Raw genomic sequence first — 23,315 nt, 5'->3', positions numbered from 1 at the left:
CGTTTGAATATTTATATGTGTGTGTATATATATATTTATAAATGCCTAGATTTCATCAAAGGAAGATGGAGAACATAGATCAGTTTTGTCCAACTGATCAATCAAGCATTCAAAGAAGCTGTCTCTCTGTGGAGTAAGTAGAGAAACTGAATTTATGCCAAAGATGTTCCATACATGTCTTGAATTCGTATTTGTATTTTACCTTTATGGAACGAGAAAATTTTAAAAGGATATAGGTGCTTTCCTTCTTACAGAGCAGAAGTAGGTAATTTCTGCTTTTCATTAACATATGAAGCCCAAGATCCTACTTTCACATGATCTTTCTTGTGATAGGGAGGTATTCTGTAACAATGTTCTTAAATGCTTCCCTTGACCAGTGAGAGCAACAGCGATAAAAAGTCTCTATCTTCATCAGCTGGAAGGCAAACCCTCTAACACCAGCCACACTAGTTCAGAACAGCTATTTCATGTTAGCTCCCTGTCTTGGTACACTTATTGCTCACCAAGATTATGTAAGACCATACAAGGTAAGACAGTGTATTAAGTAAGACAACACAAAAATCACAGTAACATATCCATTTATCGTAAGTTATCGTAAGTATCCTGTTGTTCAGCCAACAAAACAGCCTATGGCATATCCAGGATAATTCTAAAATAGAAGAATACGTAAATCCACAATTCTAGATTGCTTCCTGTACATAAACTTGTCCAGAGCTCGCTTGCATATTTCTACAGCGACTTCATCATTGGCCCACCTTAAAGGACTTGTGCTACAAGGTTTCATCACTGTACATCAGCTGATCTGCAGGAATAGTTTGTATGAGCTCTTCTTGGCAGTAAATAATTCAAACTCTTCTAAACCTCTTTCACTGAGGAGAGACCGAAGCTAGTGTAATACAAGTAGAAATGAGAAGTCCACATTAAACACTTTCACCAGGCACTGGAACACTTTCAAAGCTGAGTAATTATGATTCCCCGTGGTTTCATAGGTTAAGAGAAACTAAAGAACAACTTTGAAGTTGCTTGTTGATGTCACAGAGTTAAGTGTTTTATATACTTACCATACCGAGTTCCTAAAATAAACTCCCTCTCTCTCTCTTTTTTTTTTTTTTTTTTTTTTTTTAGCACAGAGAAGTTGCATAGGGAATAGCAGCTATCCAGCCAAGGATCCTGTCTTCTGCACTGCGTAACGGCCAGTGTTTACAGGCAACGTAAGAACAGAATACAAAGTGGTTCTGCCCCCTTCATACCTTCAGCAGCACGTGAACCTCCTGAACTAGAGGTTTCATACCAGACCGTCACATTCGACAGGCATGGATTGATCTCTGAGCCTGTTAAATCAAACGTGACCTGTGGTTTATATCACTGTTGCCAACAGTTCTATTAATATCAACATACTTTTAGTAGCTTAACTTCAGAAATCCATGGAAAACATTTCAAAGTTGTTAAATTAATGGCAAGGAAAAGAATTCTAATCTGCACCATTTTCTTCAGGTTAATTTATTTTGAATATTCAACAGCAGGCACATTTATGAGCAGGAGGCAGGAGTATCTGAAGGAAACTGTCTATCCTCAATCCCTATCACTTTGACAATTAAACAAACAAAAAAACCCCCAGGTAAGTTGAAGCCATAAAATCACCACCAGTGGAACCAGGAAGCCTTTGTCCTCATTCTCTCACGTCTTTGCAGTATCAAGCAGACTTTTTGCTGGATATGGATCTCTGTGAAATGAATAAAGCCTTAGTAATCGATTTAATTACACTCCGTAATAAACTTTTCCTTTCCCAGATGTTAAAAACACTTAATGATTCAGATTCAGTTTGTAAAAGTTATGAGGTGTTCATCTAAAATCTTAATCCAAGAAATTGCTCAGGTACAGCAAAGACAACCAAAGGCAAGCCTACACAGGCGGGGGCAGGCAGGGCTGTGGTGTTCCCAGCTGGCCAGACACAAACCAGCTCCAGCCCAAAACACGCAACCGTTTTCATGTGATGTGTCCAAGTTAATAGGCTTTATTTAGATACAACACTGCAATAATACTTCTATACTTCAACCTTGAAGATCAGAGCAGGCTCCCGTCAGACGGCTCAGAGGCCAGGCAGCCAAGCTCCTTCCTCCACCAGACATGCTGGTTTGTAAATGTTAATCAGCCTGTTGCGGTTCCTTTCCCTATAGCAAGTGACAATTCTCACATGAAAACCCTTTCATTCAAGACTGTAAAACTGTACCTTAAGACACTAGACCCAAAGAAATCCATATCCAGTTATAAAGAAATCAGGGCTCAGTCCTGCAAGTTCTTACTCTGACAGAAAGCTCCTCTGAAAGTCAGTGGGACCAGGACCACCCTCCTGAGCAATATCCAGCCTGATAAGATTCTTATAACCAGCCCCCTGTCAACATTTTATTTTTTACATTAAATTGCTTGTATTCTAGTGCTGAAGTATCGTGGGATTCTGTATGCAAACAAATACCAACAAATATATCAACACATCTCTAACACTGCTTCCCAAAGTCTACTGCCAGAGACATTTCACATACCAAGCTGTGTGCTGAGTTCACAACACATACAAATACAGTTACAAAAGCAAAGTCTAATTTTATAAAGGCTCCAAAATAATGCATTCAAATTTTGCTCATGCATAGTCACATACAGCAGCCGGCAGCCTGTGTGCCTGCATCTTACCTACTCACTCAGCTGCCTGGTCAGAAAGCAAAAAGCAGAGTCAGAACGTCATTCTGGAGTGTTATTTTAAAGTATGCTGTGTGTCCCAAGTACACAGAGGTCATTCAAGGACTGTCTCCCCTTGCATCTACTTCTCTTTTTTTTGTTCCCTTTTGCTTCTGACTGGTGATACCAATAAGATACATAAATATGCTTATTTCACCATGTTGGGGTGAGATTTAGTTAATTTGTTTTTACAGCAGTCACACATTTGAATCGGCAGAAAAGCGTTTTAACACAAACAGTATTTGTTTTTAACGACAGAAGTACAAATTCAGTGCAGAGTACCAGAAACTCATTTCAGCATTCAGAGCTCTCAAGTAAGAGTTTAACAGAATAGAAGCTTGGAAATGGGATAGAGGAAACTTCCATTAAGCGTACAAGTCCAATTTCCAATTAATGTAAACTAAAAGTGCCAAATAATAATCTAAAACAAAAACATCCCTCATCCTCCCCCTCCCTGCCTCCAGTAAGTTTAGTTTAACAGTATCCAGCCCAACTTCTGGTTGAGTAAACAAAGAGACGACTGACATTAAGATAATTCCAAGCCGACAGAACATAGAACTAGAGATGAGATATAATGCAGTTTTGCCACTATTGACTGACGTCTTCATAGCCACACAGGTAAGGAGAGCAACTCTGACAACGCAGACACATGCCCTGCCCAAATGTTCTGGTTTTATGAAATAACCTTTTGCTTACATGAAAAGTGCATTCTTCTACAAAAAAAAAAAAAAAAAAAGAAAAAGTAAATAAAAAGCGATTATTTCCGGGAAGACAGACAGCTATGAAGTTTTCTCAAGAAATCTCAGTTTACATATATATAGGAGTGAGTTTTATGTCCAGAACATCTTAGAATTTAAACAAATGAGAAGACGACGCTAGTACAGTTACAGACGCTTGTAGTCTGGAAAGGATCATTATTAGCGCAGAGTTCCATCTTCCCAGAGCAGACAAGGAAGAAGCTGAAGCAGCCTGGGACTTACACATGCGAAGCGTACTGACAGTAACCATTCAGGAAAAGAAAAAAGGTGAGGAAAAAAAGAAAAAAGGTGAGGAAAAAAAGAAAAAAGTTGAATCATACCCTAACTAAAACAGTTTTGCTGGTATAAAAATCTTTGTGTAAGTTAAGCAGCATAAATGTGATGCCTCATGGTTTAAAAACAACGGAGGAAACCCAAAGAGAAAAACAGAACTAAGATGGAAGTTTGTAGGAGAGAGAAACAAGAAGAAAACAAAGGAAAGCATGAAAAGAAGCTCGTTGAAGGGAAAGGTAAACAAGAACAAACACTGGTACCTTAGGGGTGGGGAAGGAGGAAAAAAAAAAAAAGCAGTGACTTATTTCTTATCAGCCTAGGACGTAATTAATATTCAATGGTATTTCCCTTAGCTACCAATCTATTTATATCTAAACTATCAATAGTTATATCTGTAGCCACAATAAACCATGGATTAAGTATCTTCCCTTAGTTTTTGAGTCGCCTCCAAAAAGAGTTAAACATTTTAAAAGCGAAAGATTACAAATTGGGGAACCTAAAAAAGATTTGCAGCTATCAATGAAGATAAAAACCAGATACGGAACTTTGCAAAATAGGAAAAAGCATTTTGCAAAAGGGTATGGTCAAACACTAGAGGCAGGATTCTACTGCAGCTGGAGGCTAAAACTCGGGTAAAGAAGAAAAAGTATTTCCTTTTTTATTATTTTGGTGGAGGAGAGTGAAAAGAGGATCAATGTTTCCACTTCCAAATTCACTTGAATTTTTATGAAGAGTAGACCTTCCAACCTACAGCCACCAACAACCAGCCGCTTTACAAGAGATCTCATCACTTTATGCTACCCCTTAAAATCAGGAAAGTAATCAAATTCAGAACAAATTACAAAAGCGGACCAAACATTCTGAAGAATTCCAGAAAGGGTTGCGCTGAAGAGGGATTTGCGGAACCGAAGACAGTGACAGCAGCAGCAATATGGAACTACCAAAAAGGTGTCTATTGATTCCTTAAGAATAGTGTGAAATCTCTCATTTCTTGTTTTTCCCCTCGTTTTTTTTAGCCGCATGTTGTTTTTGTTGAATGCTACACAGTTAATACAGGCTTTTCCACTGAAACATTATACCCGTTCTCACAGCAACAGATGAACATTCCTGAACTACTTTGCTACCAGCAAATATGCGCTTTATTGTCCTTATCATTGGTAAGACATTGCTCAGGCCTTTCTATCACTCTAAACATGAAAATATTAAGTAAAAACAAAACTGAAGCCCTGAGCAACACTAGAGGCATTATGATACGCATTTAGTTGTTATCTGAGGTATCTTTAAGGTATCTGTCAAAGGCTCTCCAGCTGCCAGAGACAGATGACCACAAGAGAGCCCTGCTCCCCCCTACCCCCAAGGTCTTTTCTCCAATGATGCAGCCAGCATTCTACCAACCCCACTGCATTCTGCAGCGCTACAGCAAGCGTGGCCAGTTCTGCCTACTCACCATGGAGGGTAGATGTGGATGATATCCTGTGGCCTGCTCTTCAGGTGAGCTGCCGTCTCTCTTGCAAAGAGGACTTTGAGTATTGGTTCTCCTGCACTGATGACAGCATCCTCGGATGAAAGCATAGCAGGACACTGTTCCAGCTGCTGGCAGATGGCAACTTGTATTGTACACTCCTCAAACATTTCTAAGATCTTCACAATTAAGACACCGGATTTATCTGGAAAGTAAATTGAAATGAAAAATAAAAATGCAAAGTCTGGATGAGGCAACAGAAATTCTGTCACTTTGAAGATGTGCGTCGCTCTGCTCTTTGCAGATCTGTCTGACTCTGAAAAATCCAGATGTGAGTAGAATACATTGCCCCACCAAAAGACTTATGTTAGGGTTTTCTGACTGATAATTTTTCTTCTCTTTATAGATACTATTAACTGTGGAGACAAAAGCCCACCTGCACTTCTTCTGAACACCAATGAAGTCACAAACTCTTTACAAGAAGCCCTCTCCCACCATGTTTAAACTTTTTAATCTCGCAACTCATTCACTTTGTTCAGTCTTTTTTAATTAGATACTGCACAAAATAAATTTATGTAAAGACAGAATAATCACACTGTGTTAAAAGTGAAGCTGTGTTTGCCCTCTTTGACCTTTCTGAAAGCAACAGTTGTCAGGGACACAGTTAGAAGAGTACTTCTTTGGTACAAAGCATCTAAAAGCAGAGGATTCACATTTAGAGAAGAATGTGGAGAAAGAGGGGAGTAAGACAGTTGCACTGCCTAAAAATAATTATTGCAAAACTGATCATCCATTTTATCAGTAGGCAATCAGGATACAGAAGGCTCTCTTGTCTTAAAGCATCATGGAGAGTTACCAGCATCCCCACAGTTCCATTTAAGCACTTTTGTCACTGAGGGGAGAGTTACTGTTACCCACTTACCGAATGCTATGAGGAGTTAGTGAGGAAAGACAGGGTGCCGGAGGACAGGGGCAGCAGAGCCCCAATTCTATCCATTTTGATGCACAAGTTGCACTGGGAAAAACACACCATCCCAAGAAAAACAGCTGATACAAATTATTGTCTTCCCACAGCAAAGAAGAAGCAGGGGACTAACTGTGAACATGGTACTGGGACTTAATGGCAGAGCTGTGCTAGTTCGTTGTTTGTTTATTTTAAGGCTCATTTCACAATTGTGAATGCCTTTCCTTTGGAAAATAAATCAAAATATTTTAGTTTCAGTTTATGAGAAACTTCAAAAAAAAATTAACCCAACCCTCAAGAAACCCAAACAATAGAAACTGGGCCCTAAACCTTTCAGGTTTATTAAATAAAGTTCAATTCTACAAAAAAAAGAAAGTATTTTGTCCCTGTTTTGTATTCCACAGTCTTTATTACATTTTATACTGAATCTGAAGTAAAGTGATTTTGAAATATAAAACTGAAGTGTTCTGAAAACCACTTTTATATGAACCAAATTTTCATCACACGCAACATGCTTCTCCAAAGCGTTCTTGTTTCCCATGAACCGTATTTTCCAGCAGGAGAAAGGGTTCCACCAGAAAGTGCCCCATGTGATGTACATAAGCCATTTCTGTCCAAGCCATTACAGCTTGACCTCCTTTTCCAGATCTGAGAAGCAGGAATAAGAGAACCGATCCGTTCTGCCAAATCCTTTGAGACTGGCTGATGAAGAGAGACGGTTGCCACCGCTATTACTCCTCATCGCTGTCCCCTTCTCAGGGAGAGCTGAAAGATCGCAATGCCACTCCAAATACTCACTGTGCTGTGTTAAGGTCTGCTTATAAGCAAACTTCTGCTAAGTGTGCGCACAGGCTGGTTTTCTATGCCTAAAGGCAAGGACTTAGAATATTCACACTTGAATTCTGTTTTGCCTGACTAGCTGCAGTTGTGGTCCTCTGTCAACCCCAAGTCATCTGGCACACATAAACCAATTCTCCCAACCACAAAAATTCTTAGCCTTCAAAGTAACTGAGCATTTACCTCTCCCCTCTGAACATACTGCACAATTTGCATTTTCATCCACATTAAAAACCAAGTCACAAAAAAAAAATCCACTTCAATTTTGAAACACATCAACAGTTTATTAAAAAAAGAAAAAAATATTATGACAGCTCATGAGAGAGACTGTTCATCACTTCTGAACTACACATTTCTTATGTGGAGAATTTTATGACAATTCTTACTGGTCAGCAGCATATATGTTACTCAGCGGATAAAGCAGCTTGAAGACAATGAATGACAACCTAATAACATTTTTCTTTTAAATACCTCTGACTATAAACCAGTTAAAAATACTGGATAAATCAAGAACAGTATCTATATGAAAGCTCCCAAAAGACACTGGAGGAAAAAACCCTGCCACGGTACCAGAGTCTCTTGCAAGCCAGTCTTAAAGTTGGTGCAAACACTGGGAGCTGATACTAAATGAAGCTGAACACTTCTACATTAAAAGCAGCACAATTTCAACAACTAGCCAAGTCTCACACTTGGCACACATGCACATTCTACAGAACCACAGTCTATTTGTTTATTTAGATGCCCAGAGATAGTTTAATTTAATTACTCAGAAATTATTATTACTGATGATGATAGAATGCTCTCTCAAACAACATGGCAAAGCACTTTGGATTCCTGGCACGTGATGAAACACCAAAGTTCAGAATGTAGCTTCGTTTTTAATTCATTTGGCTCTTGTATGGTTATGTCAATCAACAATAAATCAAACATATGTGGCTGCACATTGAAGGGAGAGTTTGTGGGTAAGATGATGAGCTGGATCACTGCAATTTCTAGGGCTTCCAGAGAAGTCTGCTTGTTTGTTCATCTGTGTGAAAAGCTTACTTTAAGGTTTTGCAACATTCTCTTTCACCTTTGGATAATTCACAGTTCTTGCTTGCTGAAGTCCTCGTTCACTTAATTTCTCTTGCAAAGCAGAATTACCGACCAAGAAATTCAAACCTGCAGATGTGCAGGTTTCACAGCAATACCTAGTAGTCTTAAACAAGGAAGAATACTTCACAATAATATGTATTAAAAAGGTGCAAGCAATAACTGTGCTGCACTCCTGCCCATTCCTACACTGCATATCCTTTCATTTCCCATTCTGCTGTCTAGAGCACTCATGAGTTTTTTTCTTCATGGTTAGTTTTGAACAAAATCAATGGGCTAATCCAGCTAACTGCAAATCCACCAAAGCACATGAACAGCTAACAAGGGAGAGGAAGGAACAAGTGATGGAAAGGGAAGGGACTGAGGGAAGATGGTTCTTCTCAGTGACAGCCCAACCAGGTTGGATTACACCAGTTTCAAACACTATCCAGTTACTTCTTTCCCTCTAAAGCGTCTTGGCTTAACTGTTCTCGAGAACCTCCTCCAGCACACAGGAAGGACAGGCAAGATGAAGTCACTGAACAGAGATACCGCCTGTTCAAGGTGTGTGGTCCACAGGCATGTTTGATACCATAAGCATACATACATTCGACAACTCTTGGCCAGACTCTCTTTCATCTTTTTTAAGCCTCAGTGTCTGCAATGGATAGGCACCACACTACGGTAATGAAAACATGGGTCAGAGCATACCTAGTGTTACCTTTCAACCACCGACTCTACGCATAATGTTATATAGTGGAGGGACCCTGAGAAAGAGAGAAGGAATAAGAACTGCAGGTACCTGTGGAATGCTCATTTAAAAAAAAAAACAACTTTAGTTTATTTACTTGAAGGTAAGCCGCCTTCTCTCATTGAAAGAAGAGTCCACAAGCACATTCACGGAGAGCAAGCATACAGCTTCCCGGATGTGTTTGTAAATCTTCCCACTCAAGCAGCAGTTTGAAGGCTGCTTAACAAAGCTCTTCTTTGGTGCCAGATGCCTCTGCAACAGTGTAACGCTTGAGGGAGATAAAGATGGAAACCCAGATAGCTCCCTGATCAGTGTCAGACGTAGGTGAATTTCTCAGCAAAGCCCTGGGCACTCTGAGCTGCTGGTGACAGAGGGCTGCTGCAGCTCGGCGGTCCTGGAACACAGCCTAGCATGGACAGCTGCCCCTTCCAGCACTTCTCTGTAGCCTTCACACAGAGTCAGCTGGGAAGTTAGAGAAAACATCCAGCGACACAGGCTCAAGGATCGTTTGAAAGATCTGGCCCCATGAATGTAAACAGAGAGCTTATTCATCCCAGAGGCATGAAATATAAATTCAATCCCTGATACACAAGGCTTGAGGTGCCACGAAGAAAGGCACTGATAAATCTGGTTGAGTGTGAATTTCGAAGAGGTATTTGGGATGTACAACATGTCTCCTCTAAAGAGCACCATTTAAAAGGAGGGAAAACCAGCCACCAGGTCATGTAATGCTCCCTCACTTCTAACAGAATTTTCCATAAGAAAAACCTTCACAAAGACATGCAGCAACATGCTGACTACTAGTGATTCAAAAGGTTGGTCACAGAAAGGCTGGAGTACAAGAAAAATCAGGTACCAGTGATGAACTGGGCCAGTTTCCACCCTTAAAGGTCACATCAGCCCTTTGCAGCACACTGCTGTGGTAAGTGCCACCCACTGGAAGGCAACAGACAGAAATCATTGCTAGATGGACCGTGATCAAACAAATTAATTCCTCCAGACCTCACAAGTGGTCCAGAATGAGTGAAACCAGCAGGAGAGACTGACTGGTGGAAGGAACAAGCCATTTAAGCAGGGAAGTATCTCTGGTGAAGCCTATGATTGACAGTAACCTCCCTCACCTCCCGGCTAAGAAACAAGAAGCTCTGACAAAAGCCATCCAGCATCCCTGCCACGGCTGGACAGGCAGATTTAGCACCATCCCACCAGCATACACAGCAGCCACATCCTCAGGCTCCTCAGAGACAGATGAAGAAATCCTGACCCAAACCTAGGCAAATGGGACAACCACCTCTCACTGCTACCGTCAGGAGAACCTTTGAAATCACAGGGAAAGATATTTTTGGTAACAGTAGTAATAGAAAAAACCTGGCAAAGACCTTGGGGCATAATTTTCAAAAAAGCCTAATGCTTTGCAATTGTGTGATCAGAATAGGTCTATTTTGTATGCATGCGTTCAGAAAAACAACCAGTAACTTCTTGGTAGGAGAAAAAAAATTATTTAGAACTACTAAGAACACAGACACTAGCTCTGGTTCAGAAAGTCCCAGAGTCAGAGATCTTTGGGAGATCGTTGGGAGAATACTATGGGGAAATATCATCCAGTGTTAGCCCTGTTAATGATTTTTCCCAGGCATTTTTGTAGCTTTTGTCACTGCCAGAAACAGGATCCTATGCCAGAGGAACTTTTGGTTTGACTACCTAGCTGATCTGCTCTTACATCCATAGTTAATTATTTAATTCCAGGTGACCTCTGGGATGTCAGTCTCTCACTCCAATTTTCAATCCAGACGTGAAGCAGCTCAGTTAATTCACAAAGCTATTTCAAGCGCATGGGAGATGAACAAACAAATTTCACGCTGAATGCATCAGTTTCCCTGGTTAGTTCCTTTCATTTCTGTTTATTATTTCAGTACACAGGGTGATGCTGTCCTTCAGTCATATACCATGTCATATACCATGACATCAAAACATGTTTTGACGCAGTACTTTGCAGATGTTCTGCATTACTCTGAATTCCAGGAGAGTTAAAAGAAAAAACCAAAGTTCCCCATTCCTTTGGAGATCATGGGCCCTGAGATCTTCAGCCTTTTGAAAACTAGCAGAGTGAAGGCCCTTCAAAATGGCTTCACAGCAGACGCATGTATTTAAGCCACATCCACACCAACTGTACACTGTCACAGATGATGCACTAGCAATGCCATGGCCAGCCGAGGAGGGAGGCTAAGAAGAAAGCCAGTCTGCTTTAACTCTTAACAACAGAAAAGCAGTTTGGAGAGGAGAAAAGGAAAAACACCCAGGAGCACAATTTAAAAAAAAAAAAAAAAAAAAAAAAAAAGAGTTGAGACATTCTGGCCTCGGTGCCTGAAATACAACCCTAAAGTTTGTTTTAATAACTCCATAACTACCAGTAAGGAAGACAAATGAGGAGAAAAATATAGAAATTATGATCCCTTGGGGTCTGCATATTTTATGTTTCTCTTGCTACACAGTGACAGGAAGCTGAACTCACTGGAGAGAGAGAATGCATAGGACTTGATGTACGGAAGTCCATCAGATGCTGACACCAGTAAGACTACACGCTGTTTCACCTCACTCAGGTGAATTTTGCTAAAATGTTATTGTTCAAGCATTCCAAAAGAGCACCTGTAGCCTTGAATGGAAAGCTCTCAAAGGGAACAAACTCTCTCTAGGGTCTGTTGATAGAACTCCAGCAGCAGAGCAGTCCCTATGAGACCTACAAGGCAAGGAAAAATGCTTGAGGACAACAAACCGAGGTATGCAACACCTCCCGGGTCCTGAAGAGGAAGCCAGGGCAGAGGGTAATCTACCACGTTCTGCATTATTTGAATGTGTTAGCTGGGACAGCCAGCGCACCTCCATGCAGATCGGCTCAGCAGAAGTAACAACAGTAACACGATCACACACCAAAGGCAGGCTGGCTCTGCGACAGTGGGTACTCCTGAATTTTTCAGTTTTCCATTCTTCCAAGAGAATTTTAAAACCCTGCAACGTTGAGGGAATACATCTCACCCACAGGGCTGAAGGACGTGATATGCAGATCTGAATGTAACAGAATATAATAATCATACATGACAGAAGATAGAAATAAATTTTCATAAAGGCCACTACCAATGCAGAAAGCAGTGAACTACAAGCACACAGAACAGATCTTACAAGCACAGAAGAAAACTGAAGTGCACAGCTCTGCTCCACTGAGCATTCTGGAAAAAAAAAAAAAATATATATATATACTTATATGCAAGCATGAAGAACAGTGGAGTGGAAATTATTATTATTGTGAGAGTAAAAAGTCTCTAGTAATAAAGAACACACACACCTACCAGTAAATATACACATGGACTATCATGCAAAGCAAGAATAACGAAATAACAGAGAAACTCCTCAGCCACAGAAGTCACATGGCTGAAAGAAACCAAGCAAGAAGGGCAAGAAGTATAAGGAAGAGTACTTCAACACCTTCCTTTTAAATCAATAAAAAAATTATACTCATCAAGCAGAGCTTTCTGAAAAAACAAGACAAACTCATAAGAAAACCCAAGGGATTGGGAGGAAGATGAGATTGCCTGAAGTCACATTTATCTTAGAAAAACTGCTAACAAATATTTGTTTTGTGCAAAGGCAGTCAGGACAACCTGTATTTGTTCTCTTGCCAGCTAAATAGTCACAATGCACAATTCTTGATCTGAGAGATATCGGAATGATACGGGAGAAGGACAGATGCTTTTAAGAAGAACACATTACTGTTGCTTTTGCTCAAAGAGCTATCAAACAAATCATATATATGAACTGCAGCTTAGAATCAAATTTGACATTTCTAAAGAACATGGCTGAAAAGTTAAATTATGCTTTTACTTAACTGGCAAATTCTTTAGAATTGTGAACTGCAAGAAACACAGGTGTTACACTCAAGTTTCTACTGATCCTAGCTAAAAGCTTTTATAAAATAACATTTCCCACTGAAAGTACAAAGAATCTTGTGCAATTAATGTTGGGAATAGTACTTACTGCACTAAGAATGAAAGTCAATCTCTGCATTTGGTTCTGATGGATGGATCAGATACACATTATGGAAGTAAAGAAAGAAAACCCCACTTTATGCCTTGTTCAATAAAGCAAAATAGCAACAGACTTCTAAATTTGTCTCCCTCAGTTATTTTTTTCAAAGGCATTATTTCATCCCAACATCATTTAACTTCTGATTGTCTAATGTGGGTTCCAAAACTGCAGTTGACAGACACCCTCCTGGGACAGCACTTACTATCTGCAGTGAAAGAATAGCCAAGCCTGTATTTTCTGGTTCAGGCCACAAAGTTTTACTTTCATTCTCGAGTGTAAAAAGTGTACGATGTCAAATTACAGGCATAAATAAAAAGAAAAAAACATCCTTTTATTTGGCATCCCATTATGTAACCTCCCTCATGTAGAAGATTGCAGGTGCAGGCACAACAAACTCAGCAAGCGGGTAGATACCAAGCAGACCCTTGCAATCCAAAGTCAATGTTGAAAACCAGGTGGAGAGTCCAGCGTTTTCATAGCCTGTCCAAAAACATCTGGTTGCTATTCTGATCTATAAATGTTGTTATTCTTCCTGGGCTGGTAACTTCTGAAGCCATTCAAAAAGATTTTTCTCAAAAACACACCAAGTCTTGCCGTCAGGATGGCTTCTTGCCACATCTATATTCATTTTTAAAAGGCTGCTGAATTTGGCTGTGCTTTAAACATTATACATTCTTTATAAGAACATATGTAAGCTACTTAAAGTGTCTGTGCATGCCATTATTGTTTCTCATAAGGAAACAAAAACAATACAAAGGATTCTTATTTGAAAAATACAAGTTTACATTTGATTTTTTCTTTCCCAATGCTATAACAAGTTCAGACAGTTGGCTAGCAAAAAAAAAAAAAAATCCAAACAAAAAAAGACAAACATAAATTTGGCCACTAGCCATGTCTCTAATTTACAGTATTAACTCCTAAGTAATAAAATAAACTATCAAGAACTAAGAAAATAAGCAACAACTAGCAAAGCTGTTTTTAGGATAATTTTGCATAGTAAAAGGAAACCCTGCTAAGGACTACCCTTGTTTTCTTCATCCACAGAGATGAATTTTTGTGCAAGTCTCATGGGATTCAACCTGCTAAAATCCTTTCTTCCCATCACCTTAACTAGTCACTGAAACTAGAAGGGGGGGAGTGATTGCTTATGTCCTCTTCTGTAAGCCTTTCAGCCTTCCTGAAAATGTGGTGTTATGTGTGAAACCCTGCCCTCATCTCCAGGGCTTCACCCTCCTCCCCTCATGTGTGTGTTCCACTTGCTTCAGCAAACTGAAGAATTGTTGCCTCTTGAAGGTCACTTCCCCCTGAGAGGAAGGAGCAGTTTGGAAGGAAATATCAATGGTTTGGGTTTACTATCAGTTTATTACGCAAATTCAATTGTAATCCAATCCCAAGGCTTAATCTCAGGCCAACAAATACCAAATATCTTGTATCAGATTACAAACACTAGAGAATAATATGCCTCTGCATTTTAGGTGAAGAACTGCTTTGATGATAACTGCAAGGAAAAGAAAAACAATAAAAAATAAAATGTATAGAAAGTAAAATTTCAGAAGTTATGGAAGGAATCTACATGAGTTTGCTTCAAGTGTTGTTAGTGTCCTCTCCTATAGACAGGAAAGTTGCCTGAACCTAACTCAGAAAAGCACTGTTTTTTCTTCTGCATCACGCAATCCCCATAAAACAAGCAGATGTTGACAGGAAAAAGGTTTGAGTTTTTTGTTGTTTTGGGTTGGTTTTTTTTTTCCTTCTCTCTCTCAACTGTGCAGATCTCCTCTTTGCCCAAACAGGAAACTTCACAGGAAAGTTACAGCATTGCATACAGAAAAAAAAGAGTTTGCAAATGGCCAGAAGCCTTTGCACGTATTACTCTCAAAGCATCAGCTTGACTGATTGGAGACTTGCTGTTACGGGGACTGCACACCTCTCAGCCTCCCTTTTACCACTTGTGAAGAAAAAAAAACTTCTGGATTTGTGGCAAAAAGCCTGACATCTGTCTCCAGCAAGCATCCAACCAACACTGTGTAGCACGGGCAAGCTTTGGCCACCTCACCTTTCAGGCCTCTGTCTGATATGGTTAGCTTGACTGCGGAAGTGGAATTACTGATAGCCTTGCAAAAACGCACATCCTCTGTGAGAGCCTATCCCAACACAGGGACAGGCTGCCCAACGCAGTTTGACCCCAAATTGTCAAAATGGAGAAGGCACAAAGGTTTCTTCTACCCTGCGGAATGACTCAGCCAAAAGTGAGACCCCCGTGCGCTGTACAGAGACCAGAAAGCGCGAGCTGAAAGGAGGCGCTCTTTTCTGGGGCAGTGATTCATCCCACTGACCAAGAGGCAGCCAAACCACAATGGTTACTTACAGAAAGGGGTCAGGGGAGCAAACAGAAAGGAATTTTTTAAAAATAAAGCCAAAACAAGGGGGGTTTTGGATAACATGGATGTTGATACAACATAAAAGTAAACAACAGCAAAACAAAGGCATAAAATCCTGTGATGTGAAATGCCTAACGGGTGGAACAGCTCACCCTTTCGGAAATGTTTTCCCTTAATTCTCAAACGGAAGGAGGACTTCAAACTGATCTCATTTGAAATGGCTCCCCTTTGCCTTCGCAATGAATTTCTGGTCTGCATGTCTATGGGATATCCAAAATGACGTGACAGTTCTCCCAGCAACTAAGTTACTTCCATCCTCTTCAGGCTCCTCTGATAACTCATTTGAGGAGTTTGTCATTTGAGAAGTTCTCTCCTCTACTTCTCTTGCCGATGTCAAAAACGGTCCTGGAAACAGTGTGGTTTAGAAATATTACTGGGCAAAACAGAGGGGAAACAAAATCCAAGAAGAATCTCAGATTAATGAGACACCCTTAGTATGAACCTAAAAAGATGAAAGCTGGAAGTGGTATCCATTTGCTGTGCTGACACTTCACATTTCCAGACTGGAAGCAATTAGAAGGTTATCTAGTTACATTACAAAAATTTCAACCATTCCGACTGACATTTTCCAAACCAAACACCGATTTTATTTTGGTGACATAAAACAATATGGCCATTCTAAGAACAAAACTCTCAAAACTAAATTTTGCCCAAGGTGAAAAAATATCCCCAAAATATTATTACAGCTATTTTAATGATTATTTTACCATCCTCATGCTTTGGAATAAGGATTGGTAATTGGAAGTGAAATTTAGGCTGTGAAGTTGAAGTGCATTCCTAAATCATGGCACGTTCAGCACCTTTCAGAAATTTTAGCAAATGTTCACAGGGTAAATGAAACAGTGATTTGTCCTAAATACTTCTAACTTGCCCAAGTTCTTGTAGATCTTCACCATGATGACAAAAGGCAGATCCTGGAAATGGCTTATCTTCTGCCAAAACTAAATTGTCTTGAAGACACTCAGAATTTTTTTGAATGTATTTCAGAACAGAGCAAGGTATTTTCCCATAGCCTTTTTGCTCATAAAAAGCTAACAAATTCTGACTCATTTCTGAAAGAAAGAATAATCAAAGAAAGGAATTCAGCCAGAGGCAGATGTTTAGCATGGAATATTTCAGCCTAGGAGTTAAAGTCTAACAAAATGGTGAGCAGCCAAACACAAGGTTTCGTAATGACACATGTGAAGCTAGGACAAAAAGAATATTTGCATATTAGCAATGTTGCAGGTCCACCACTGTAGAGAAGACTAAAAAGTTTCATTTTATTAAGGAGTGACCTATTCAACATCAGTTTCTGTTCCATATTTCAAAAGAAGCAAGAGGATGTCCTCATACCGTATAAGAATGACAAAGTAACCTCCTATCCATTAGTAACTCAGGTGGAGGGCTTGATTGGTTTTAAGTCAGCATGCTTGTATAATTTTCAGCATAGCAGTTCTGAAAAAGAGTTGGCTAAAGACATTTCTGGTTCCCTGGTGTTACTTTCTAGTGAGTCTTCAAATACTGGGGAAATTCCAGAAGACTGAAATGATGATGATATTTTGCTAGCATTCAGGAAGGGCAAACAATGTGACCTACAATAACTGGAGACCAGCTAGCTTGACATCAGATCTAAGCAAAGTGACTGGAAAAATAAGTAAGGAATTAAGGTCAGAAATATAAAATGCTATTCCTCATGGGTGGCATTTTGAACACGTAGCATGCAAGTGGCCACAGGATGTAAGCCCTGGGAGAAACTGTGAGACTAGCTTTAGCCAACTGTTTGTGTATGGCTTGAAATTGTACAACCTTCTTATGAAAAAACAACTGTTTTCACTATCAGTAATGTACCCTTTAAGTGGAATGCAAAAAAAAAAAAAAAAATATATATATGTTTCCGAGAACTACTCATGCTATTAAATTGTTTCATCAACGACATAAAAATAAGTTTAAAAAAAAAATATAAGAAATTGTGTGGATACCACAAATTCAAGCAAATTTGTGACTAAAAGAGGACAGGCTTGACATACGCAGTGATACAAACTGCATGGTAGCTGGGCATACTCAAATGAAGCAGACCTGGATACAGCACAAATACTTCCCTCTGCTTAGGTAGAACAAACACAAAAGGTAGCTGGAGAGTGGGAATCTGGATCTCAGAAAGCAATAGCTACAGAAGTTATGAAATCATATTAGACAATAAATTCAACGTGAAGTCCCAGCATCATGCCATGACCAAAGCCAAATGAGACCCAAACACTTATTTTTCCAGGCCTTGAACATACAGGAGGCTGAGTAGCGAACTGGCCAGTGGTTTTGATGAGACTAAAACTTTAAGAATACATACAGAGTAGCTGTCCCTGTTCTGAAGACCATGCTGAGAAGTTTGAGAGCGCGCAGTAAAAAGCCATACGAATCACTTGGAAGACTGGTAAAAATGCTTTAGAGAGCCTTAAAGAGCTCAGCCTGTTCAGCTTATGAAAACTGTGGGGCAGCGTGATTTTGCTATGCAAGTGCCAGAGAGGGAAAATGCCACATACTAAAGAGCTCTTTAATCTAATGGAGAAAGACTTTACAAAAAAAACAAAAGAGGAGAACTGAAGCCAGACAAACTCAGATTTTGGAAGAAAACCCACTTTTAAAAATTTGGGAGTGAAACTAAGGACAAACTCAAGGCAAGTGATACATTCCCTCATCCACATGGTTTCAAATTAAGACCAGAGGACTTTCTGAAAAATAAATGGAAGTCAATATGGGCTCAGAAACAAGTAGTGAGCTTAATACAGAATAAATGCTTTGAAATTTCGTAGCCTACAGTCACACACACACAAGTTGATAAAAAACCCTAACCATTTCTTTACACTTAAACTCTATGAATCTATTATCTCTCAAGAAATACTACTGGAAGGTAGTGCTATCAGTCACTTGTACCTAATTTGCGTAACTCCCACTGTTTCTTTTTAAGTGAAGTGCCCACTGTAGTTACGCTTCACACTCATTTCATGGCTGTGTTCTATTTGTTAATTTTTGTTGTCATTCACAATTTCAGCACTTATCCATGTATACAGCTGGCTTCAAATATAGCTGACTTCAAATCAAAGAAAAATGAACAAGGAAAGAGGAAGCGGTGATTATAAAGAAAGAACAAGAACAAAAAAACCACCTGCACACCCATAAATTAAACCTTGAATTGTCCCTACAACCTTCTGGAAACACCATTTCCCCAGGTGATGCTGGAAATCAAGGAGTTGTGAAGAGTCTGGATAGAGACTGTTTAAAACAAGCTCTTTACCCCTTATATTCAAACACTTTGATGACTGAGACATTATAAACCATCATATTTAGCTGAAATGCAATATTAGCTCAGAAGCCAACCAAGAGAACATTAAACCCAAGTCAGGTGAAAACCGCAAAGAATATAAACTTCAGTTGTACACCTATGTGGGCCATATATACACACATGTACGTATATACTTTCACACAGTAGTATATGTATAATGCTTCTTACCTGCGGGGATTTTAGCATCTGAAATACACTGATGCCTCCAAAAGCTAATGGCAGATCTTTCTCTGTTCTGCAGCCGACATAACCTCTCAGCTAGCCCGCCCCTGCAGAGAGTAAAGGAATGCTCAATTTTGCCAGGAATCACTATTCAGTTTTGCCAAGTGACAAGCCACAGGACAGATGGAATATGTATGCTTTGACCTTTAGAGACAGAAACATACACTAAAATCACATTTTGCAGATAAGTTATCCTCATTTTGGTTTTCCAATGGATATACTCCCAATAAAACATACACTTAAGGTCAATACACACAATAAAAACATTTTCACTATCTGGGTGTCCAAAATCTTCACATTTTCAGTCCTGTCTCCAACACAAGGATTGTAACAAAAGGTTCCCAACTCTTCTTTGCACTTATGCACGTATCCTGATAGATAGTACAGACAATTGTGAATTCAAAACAAACCAGTGTAACCACCAGTTATAACAGGTTGGGGTTTTTTTTTCCCCTCACAGATTTGTTTGTCTGTTGGCAAGGAGTGATCACAAAAATATTCTTTTACCCATACTTGACCCTATGATTCATTTCACAAGCTGGGTCAAGTGTGCAGTTTCAGTGGTCTGAACACTCTCCAAGATGAAATTAATCTAGCATTCCCAAGGTGAGGAGGAGAGGAGTGGCATCTAGTGCAAATACATTTAAGGTAACACTAAAGCAATTCCTAGCCCTGGATTCAAAGCCAGAAGACATAATTTCTCACTTTAAGAACAAAAAGGCAAATGTGCTGGAAGCGGTCTTTGGGCTACTACAAAGAGCTTTGGACTACTATGGGAGTATCTGAGCATTTTTCTTTGGCTTCAGAGAAGTTATTTGCATAAAAACCTACTTCATTCTTTCCTTATCGTGTAAGTTTTTCCACAGCAAGTACTATCCAGTATACCAATAAAGATTGCTACTAAGGTGAAATGTGTCCTTGGGTTAAACTGGTTTAGGAATCAACAGAGATAACATACAGCCACCTCATGATTATGCACATGAATAGAATTTTTGGTTTATGAAAAAAGAAAAAGCCAGATAGCTTGGTAAAGCTCACATTGCAAGTGTGAAACTGGGAGGACTCACACCCCGTGGCAACCAAGAAGGAGCTAAAAAGGCTAAGCAGCACTTCAGGTAGGCTGTAAAAATCTCTTTGGCTAGCAATTACTAAGCAATTTCACCTGCAGACATGTCAACAGGTTACATGAGAAGTAGTCAGCAGTCTCAGCTGAATTTCTAATGAACAGCTATATGCTTTGCAAAATCATAACTACCACAAGAATTATTAGATGGCATGGCTAAACATCTTAAGATGAAAAGAAAAGATCACAGAATGAACCCTCTGTGATACAAGAATCACATTTGACCCACAATGATCCATAAAAGTTTTGTAGTTTATATTACTGCATCTCTTCTATGGCTGGTGTGGTTCAGGCAGGGAAGAGAGAAACTCACTCTTTCAGAGGAGGAAAAAAAAACCCAATCCCCAAAATAAAGAACCCACACTTAACAAGCTATAAAACCTGCTATATTAAGGAGGAAACCAAACAAAACTTATTTAGGAAATCCTGGGCTCCAGCGAACTTCTGGGTAAGTTAACAACCTTGTTTAATCCTGCTTTCAACATGGACTCTAAGACTCAGGGGCAACTAATACAGAAAGTGCAACAGAAGCTTTGGTACCAAGAGCAGGACAGTCAAGCACAGAACTTCAGAGAGGATAATTTATTCTGCTGGTAACACTCTGCCCAGCCACATTTCCCTCAAAACTCGAGCACTCAAGCATTATCGCACTGCAACACTTGTGGGCAAGGCAGTTCTACAGACCCCAGAGCAAACTGTCCACCCAGTTTCCCTTCTTGCTAGGGAACCATTCTCAGATGCAGCTGTAATTCAGGTTGGCTGCATGGTCTGCACAAGCCATGCTGGAACGGGCAGATGCCAGTTCAGCTAGGCTTAGAAATGCAGCAGTTAAACGCATTTGGAGTTTGCTTGCTTACGTCTTGCATGTGTGAGTCTGCAAATGAACTCTTGTGGTTGGACTATAGCAATACACAATACAGCTAGTAGCTCAAAAATTCCTTTTCCTGAAAGAAAACTGTTCAACAGGAGTGCTCTAAAATGCTACTCCATTCCCTCCACAGCCAACAGTCAAATAAATGTATTTTCTGTGTTCAAATGAGGCTAGAAAGCCTTAAGGTACCTGCACAAGTGAGCAGCTAGTACTGGCTCACAGCCTCATTTGCCCTGAACAGGGCTATGGTTGCATCCAGTCAAGCAGTGACTGCTCTTCTGTAAGCCCACTACAGTTTCACCTGTGGTGGGAACACCCTGTAGCATGAAGGAAAACCAAGTTCCTGGTTTCGTGACTATTGCACACCAGAGTAATACACCATGCCTGTTTTGGGCATGATACGCCTGCCAGGGAGGGTCTGACTGACACAACTTCATTACTGATTTGCTAACCACATCCATATTAGGATAACTGTTATCACAAAGGTCCATGAAAAGTAAAACTGTGCCTTTCCTTAGCAGCCCTTTGTGACAATAAAATTGATAGATATTTATTAATCATCATCCTTCTATTCACACTGTGACTGCAGTTAAAAATAGTTTAAACAGAAAACATCATAAAGCATTTTGCATCTGCTTGGTTGCAGAACATAAAACATAACCAAGAATGCATTTATGAGAGGTCACTGAATTTTTTATAATGTCTGTTTCATACATTGTGAAATTGGAAAATACAATTCAAGGAGATGCCATGCACACAAGGAATTTCTATGGCAAGAGAGACTTTATGGTTTGTTTCTTTTAAAAGGTAGAAACAAAGAAATTTAAACACCACCCCAAACCCAGGAGGATCAACCCCCTTTTTATCTCAAGCATGTAAAGCAAACAACGAAAATGATGCTTTCTGTTACATATTCTAATAGATTTGATGACAAAAGCATTTGAAAACTACTGATTCCTTCTCAAAACAGTACAGGTGCCCACACTGTTGAGAACACTTGTGTATGTGCTATGAGATACTGTGAACTATACAGTCAGAGTCACTCCTGGCTATACAGGTGAGAGATAAAACAGAGTTACACAGAGCTTACACAAAGCAGAGCATGGTATTAAGGAGGTGCTGGCTTCAGTGTAAGAACCAAATCCATGTTTTGAAAAAAGCTAAATGGTTAAAATTACTATTATTTTATTCCCAATTGCACAACTGTGGATTGTTAAATACCTAATGAGCTTTTACATTCAGTCTTTGGTAGTTAACTGGGTTTACTGGGACTAGCAGTCATTTTTTGGCATAGATTCTATCATATGGAAGTAACTTTTTGCTTATTTTGGTAATACAAGGTAGAGATAAGTAATATTTACTTTCCACTGTCCACACATTATCCCTCTGAAAAATCCCCTACCTTTGCTGGCTTTTCAAGCTGCAGAAACTGTTTGGCTTAATTTTGCCAGATATGAGAGGTTTGCTGGCATCAAGGGTGGAGACTGGATTCTACAGTACCAGGTCTTGGTTAATCTCCAGTCTGTATTTATTTACACACCCAGCCACTTCAAGAAGTTTAGAAAAAGACATTCAGTTCCCTCTTTTGCACAGATCTAGCCCTTAGGATGCATTTAATTGTCCTCCATGACAAACCCAACATCTGGTGCATGTGTGTGTGTGTGTGTGTATATATATATATATATAAAATTGGCAAATATATTTTGATTGCTGATGTATGATTTCTGTAATGAAGGGAACTGACAAACTGTGCTTAAATACCAAAAACTGTAATTTGAGATGCATACTTTATTGACCAGCACCTCAAACTTGCCCCCAAAATGTCTTAATATGAGCAAATTGAATGCATTTGGCAAATTGTTAATGCAAAGGCTGTTCAGTGAAGCCAAACTGCTCAGATACAATCTCCACTGCCCACAACCTTTTTATTTTTAATCACAAAACTTTCAGTGCAACTATTTTGTTCCTTTAAATCCCTGAAGGCAGATAGATTTAACAAGCAGAAATCCATGCCCTATTTCCGTATTAAATCTGAGCTTGTTGAAACACTGTATTTAAAATAACACGCTGCCTTTACTGTCCATGTCCAACAATACCCACATGAAAGACAGCTTTGCTGACCATAAGAAAGCTCAGCATCTAGTATGAAAGCTCAGTTTCTGGTGGTTGCCCCTTTACACAAACTTCAACAGCAAATCTGAAGAGTTTCGTGCCACCACGTGACAAGTATCACCAAAAGGTAACACCGAGCCTGATCTGTGACTCTCAGGCTGCTGGTCCCTAGCTTCCAACTCCAACAAGGCTAATAGGAAAAAAAAAAAGAAGAAAAAAAAAGAAAGAGCATTAGTGAGTAGGCTGTGTTTTGAAAAGTCATTTTCAATCTTTCTGAAGTGCTGGAGATCTCTCTGTGTTTATT

At 39.6% G+C, this 23,315-nt stretch overlaps 1 protein-coding gene across 2 annotated transcripts in view; it reads right to left on the bottom strand.

Annotated features, from left to right (window-relative positions):
• SPIDR (scaffold protein involved in DNA repair) overlaps window positions 1–23,315 on the bottom strand; it is a 172,606-nt gene that overhangs the window by 119,362 nt on the left and 29,929 nt on the right. For both annotated transcript variants that reach the window (XM_035894945.1, XM_035894946.1), the window contains exons 3-4: window positions 18,852–18,952; window positions 5,209–5,428 (exon numbers count right to left, since the gene is read on the bottom strand). In XM_035894945.1, the coding sequence (XP_035750838.1) occupies window positions 5,209–5,428; window positions 18,852–18,952 (321 nt within the window). The remainder of the gene's footprint in view (window positions 1–5,208; window positions 5,429–18,851; window positions 18,953–23,315) is intronic.

Source organism: Egretta garzetta, unplaced genomic scaffold, assembly GCF_000687185.1.
Source record: "Egretta garzetta isolate BGI_Z169 unplaced genomic scaffold, ASM68718v1 scaffold35, whole genome shotgun sequence".
Classification (NCBI taxonomy): domain Eukaryota; kingdom Metazoa; phylum Chordata; class Aves; order Pelecaniformes; family Ardeidae; genus Egretta; species Egretta garzetta.
The sequence above is the reverse complement of the archived record's forward strand: the minus strand, read 5'-3'. Positions and strand labels throughout refer to the sequence as shown.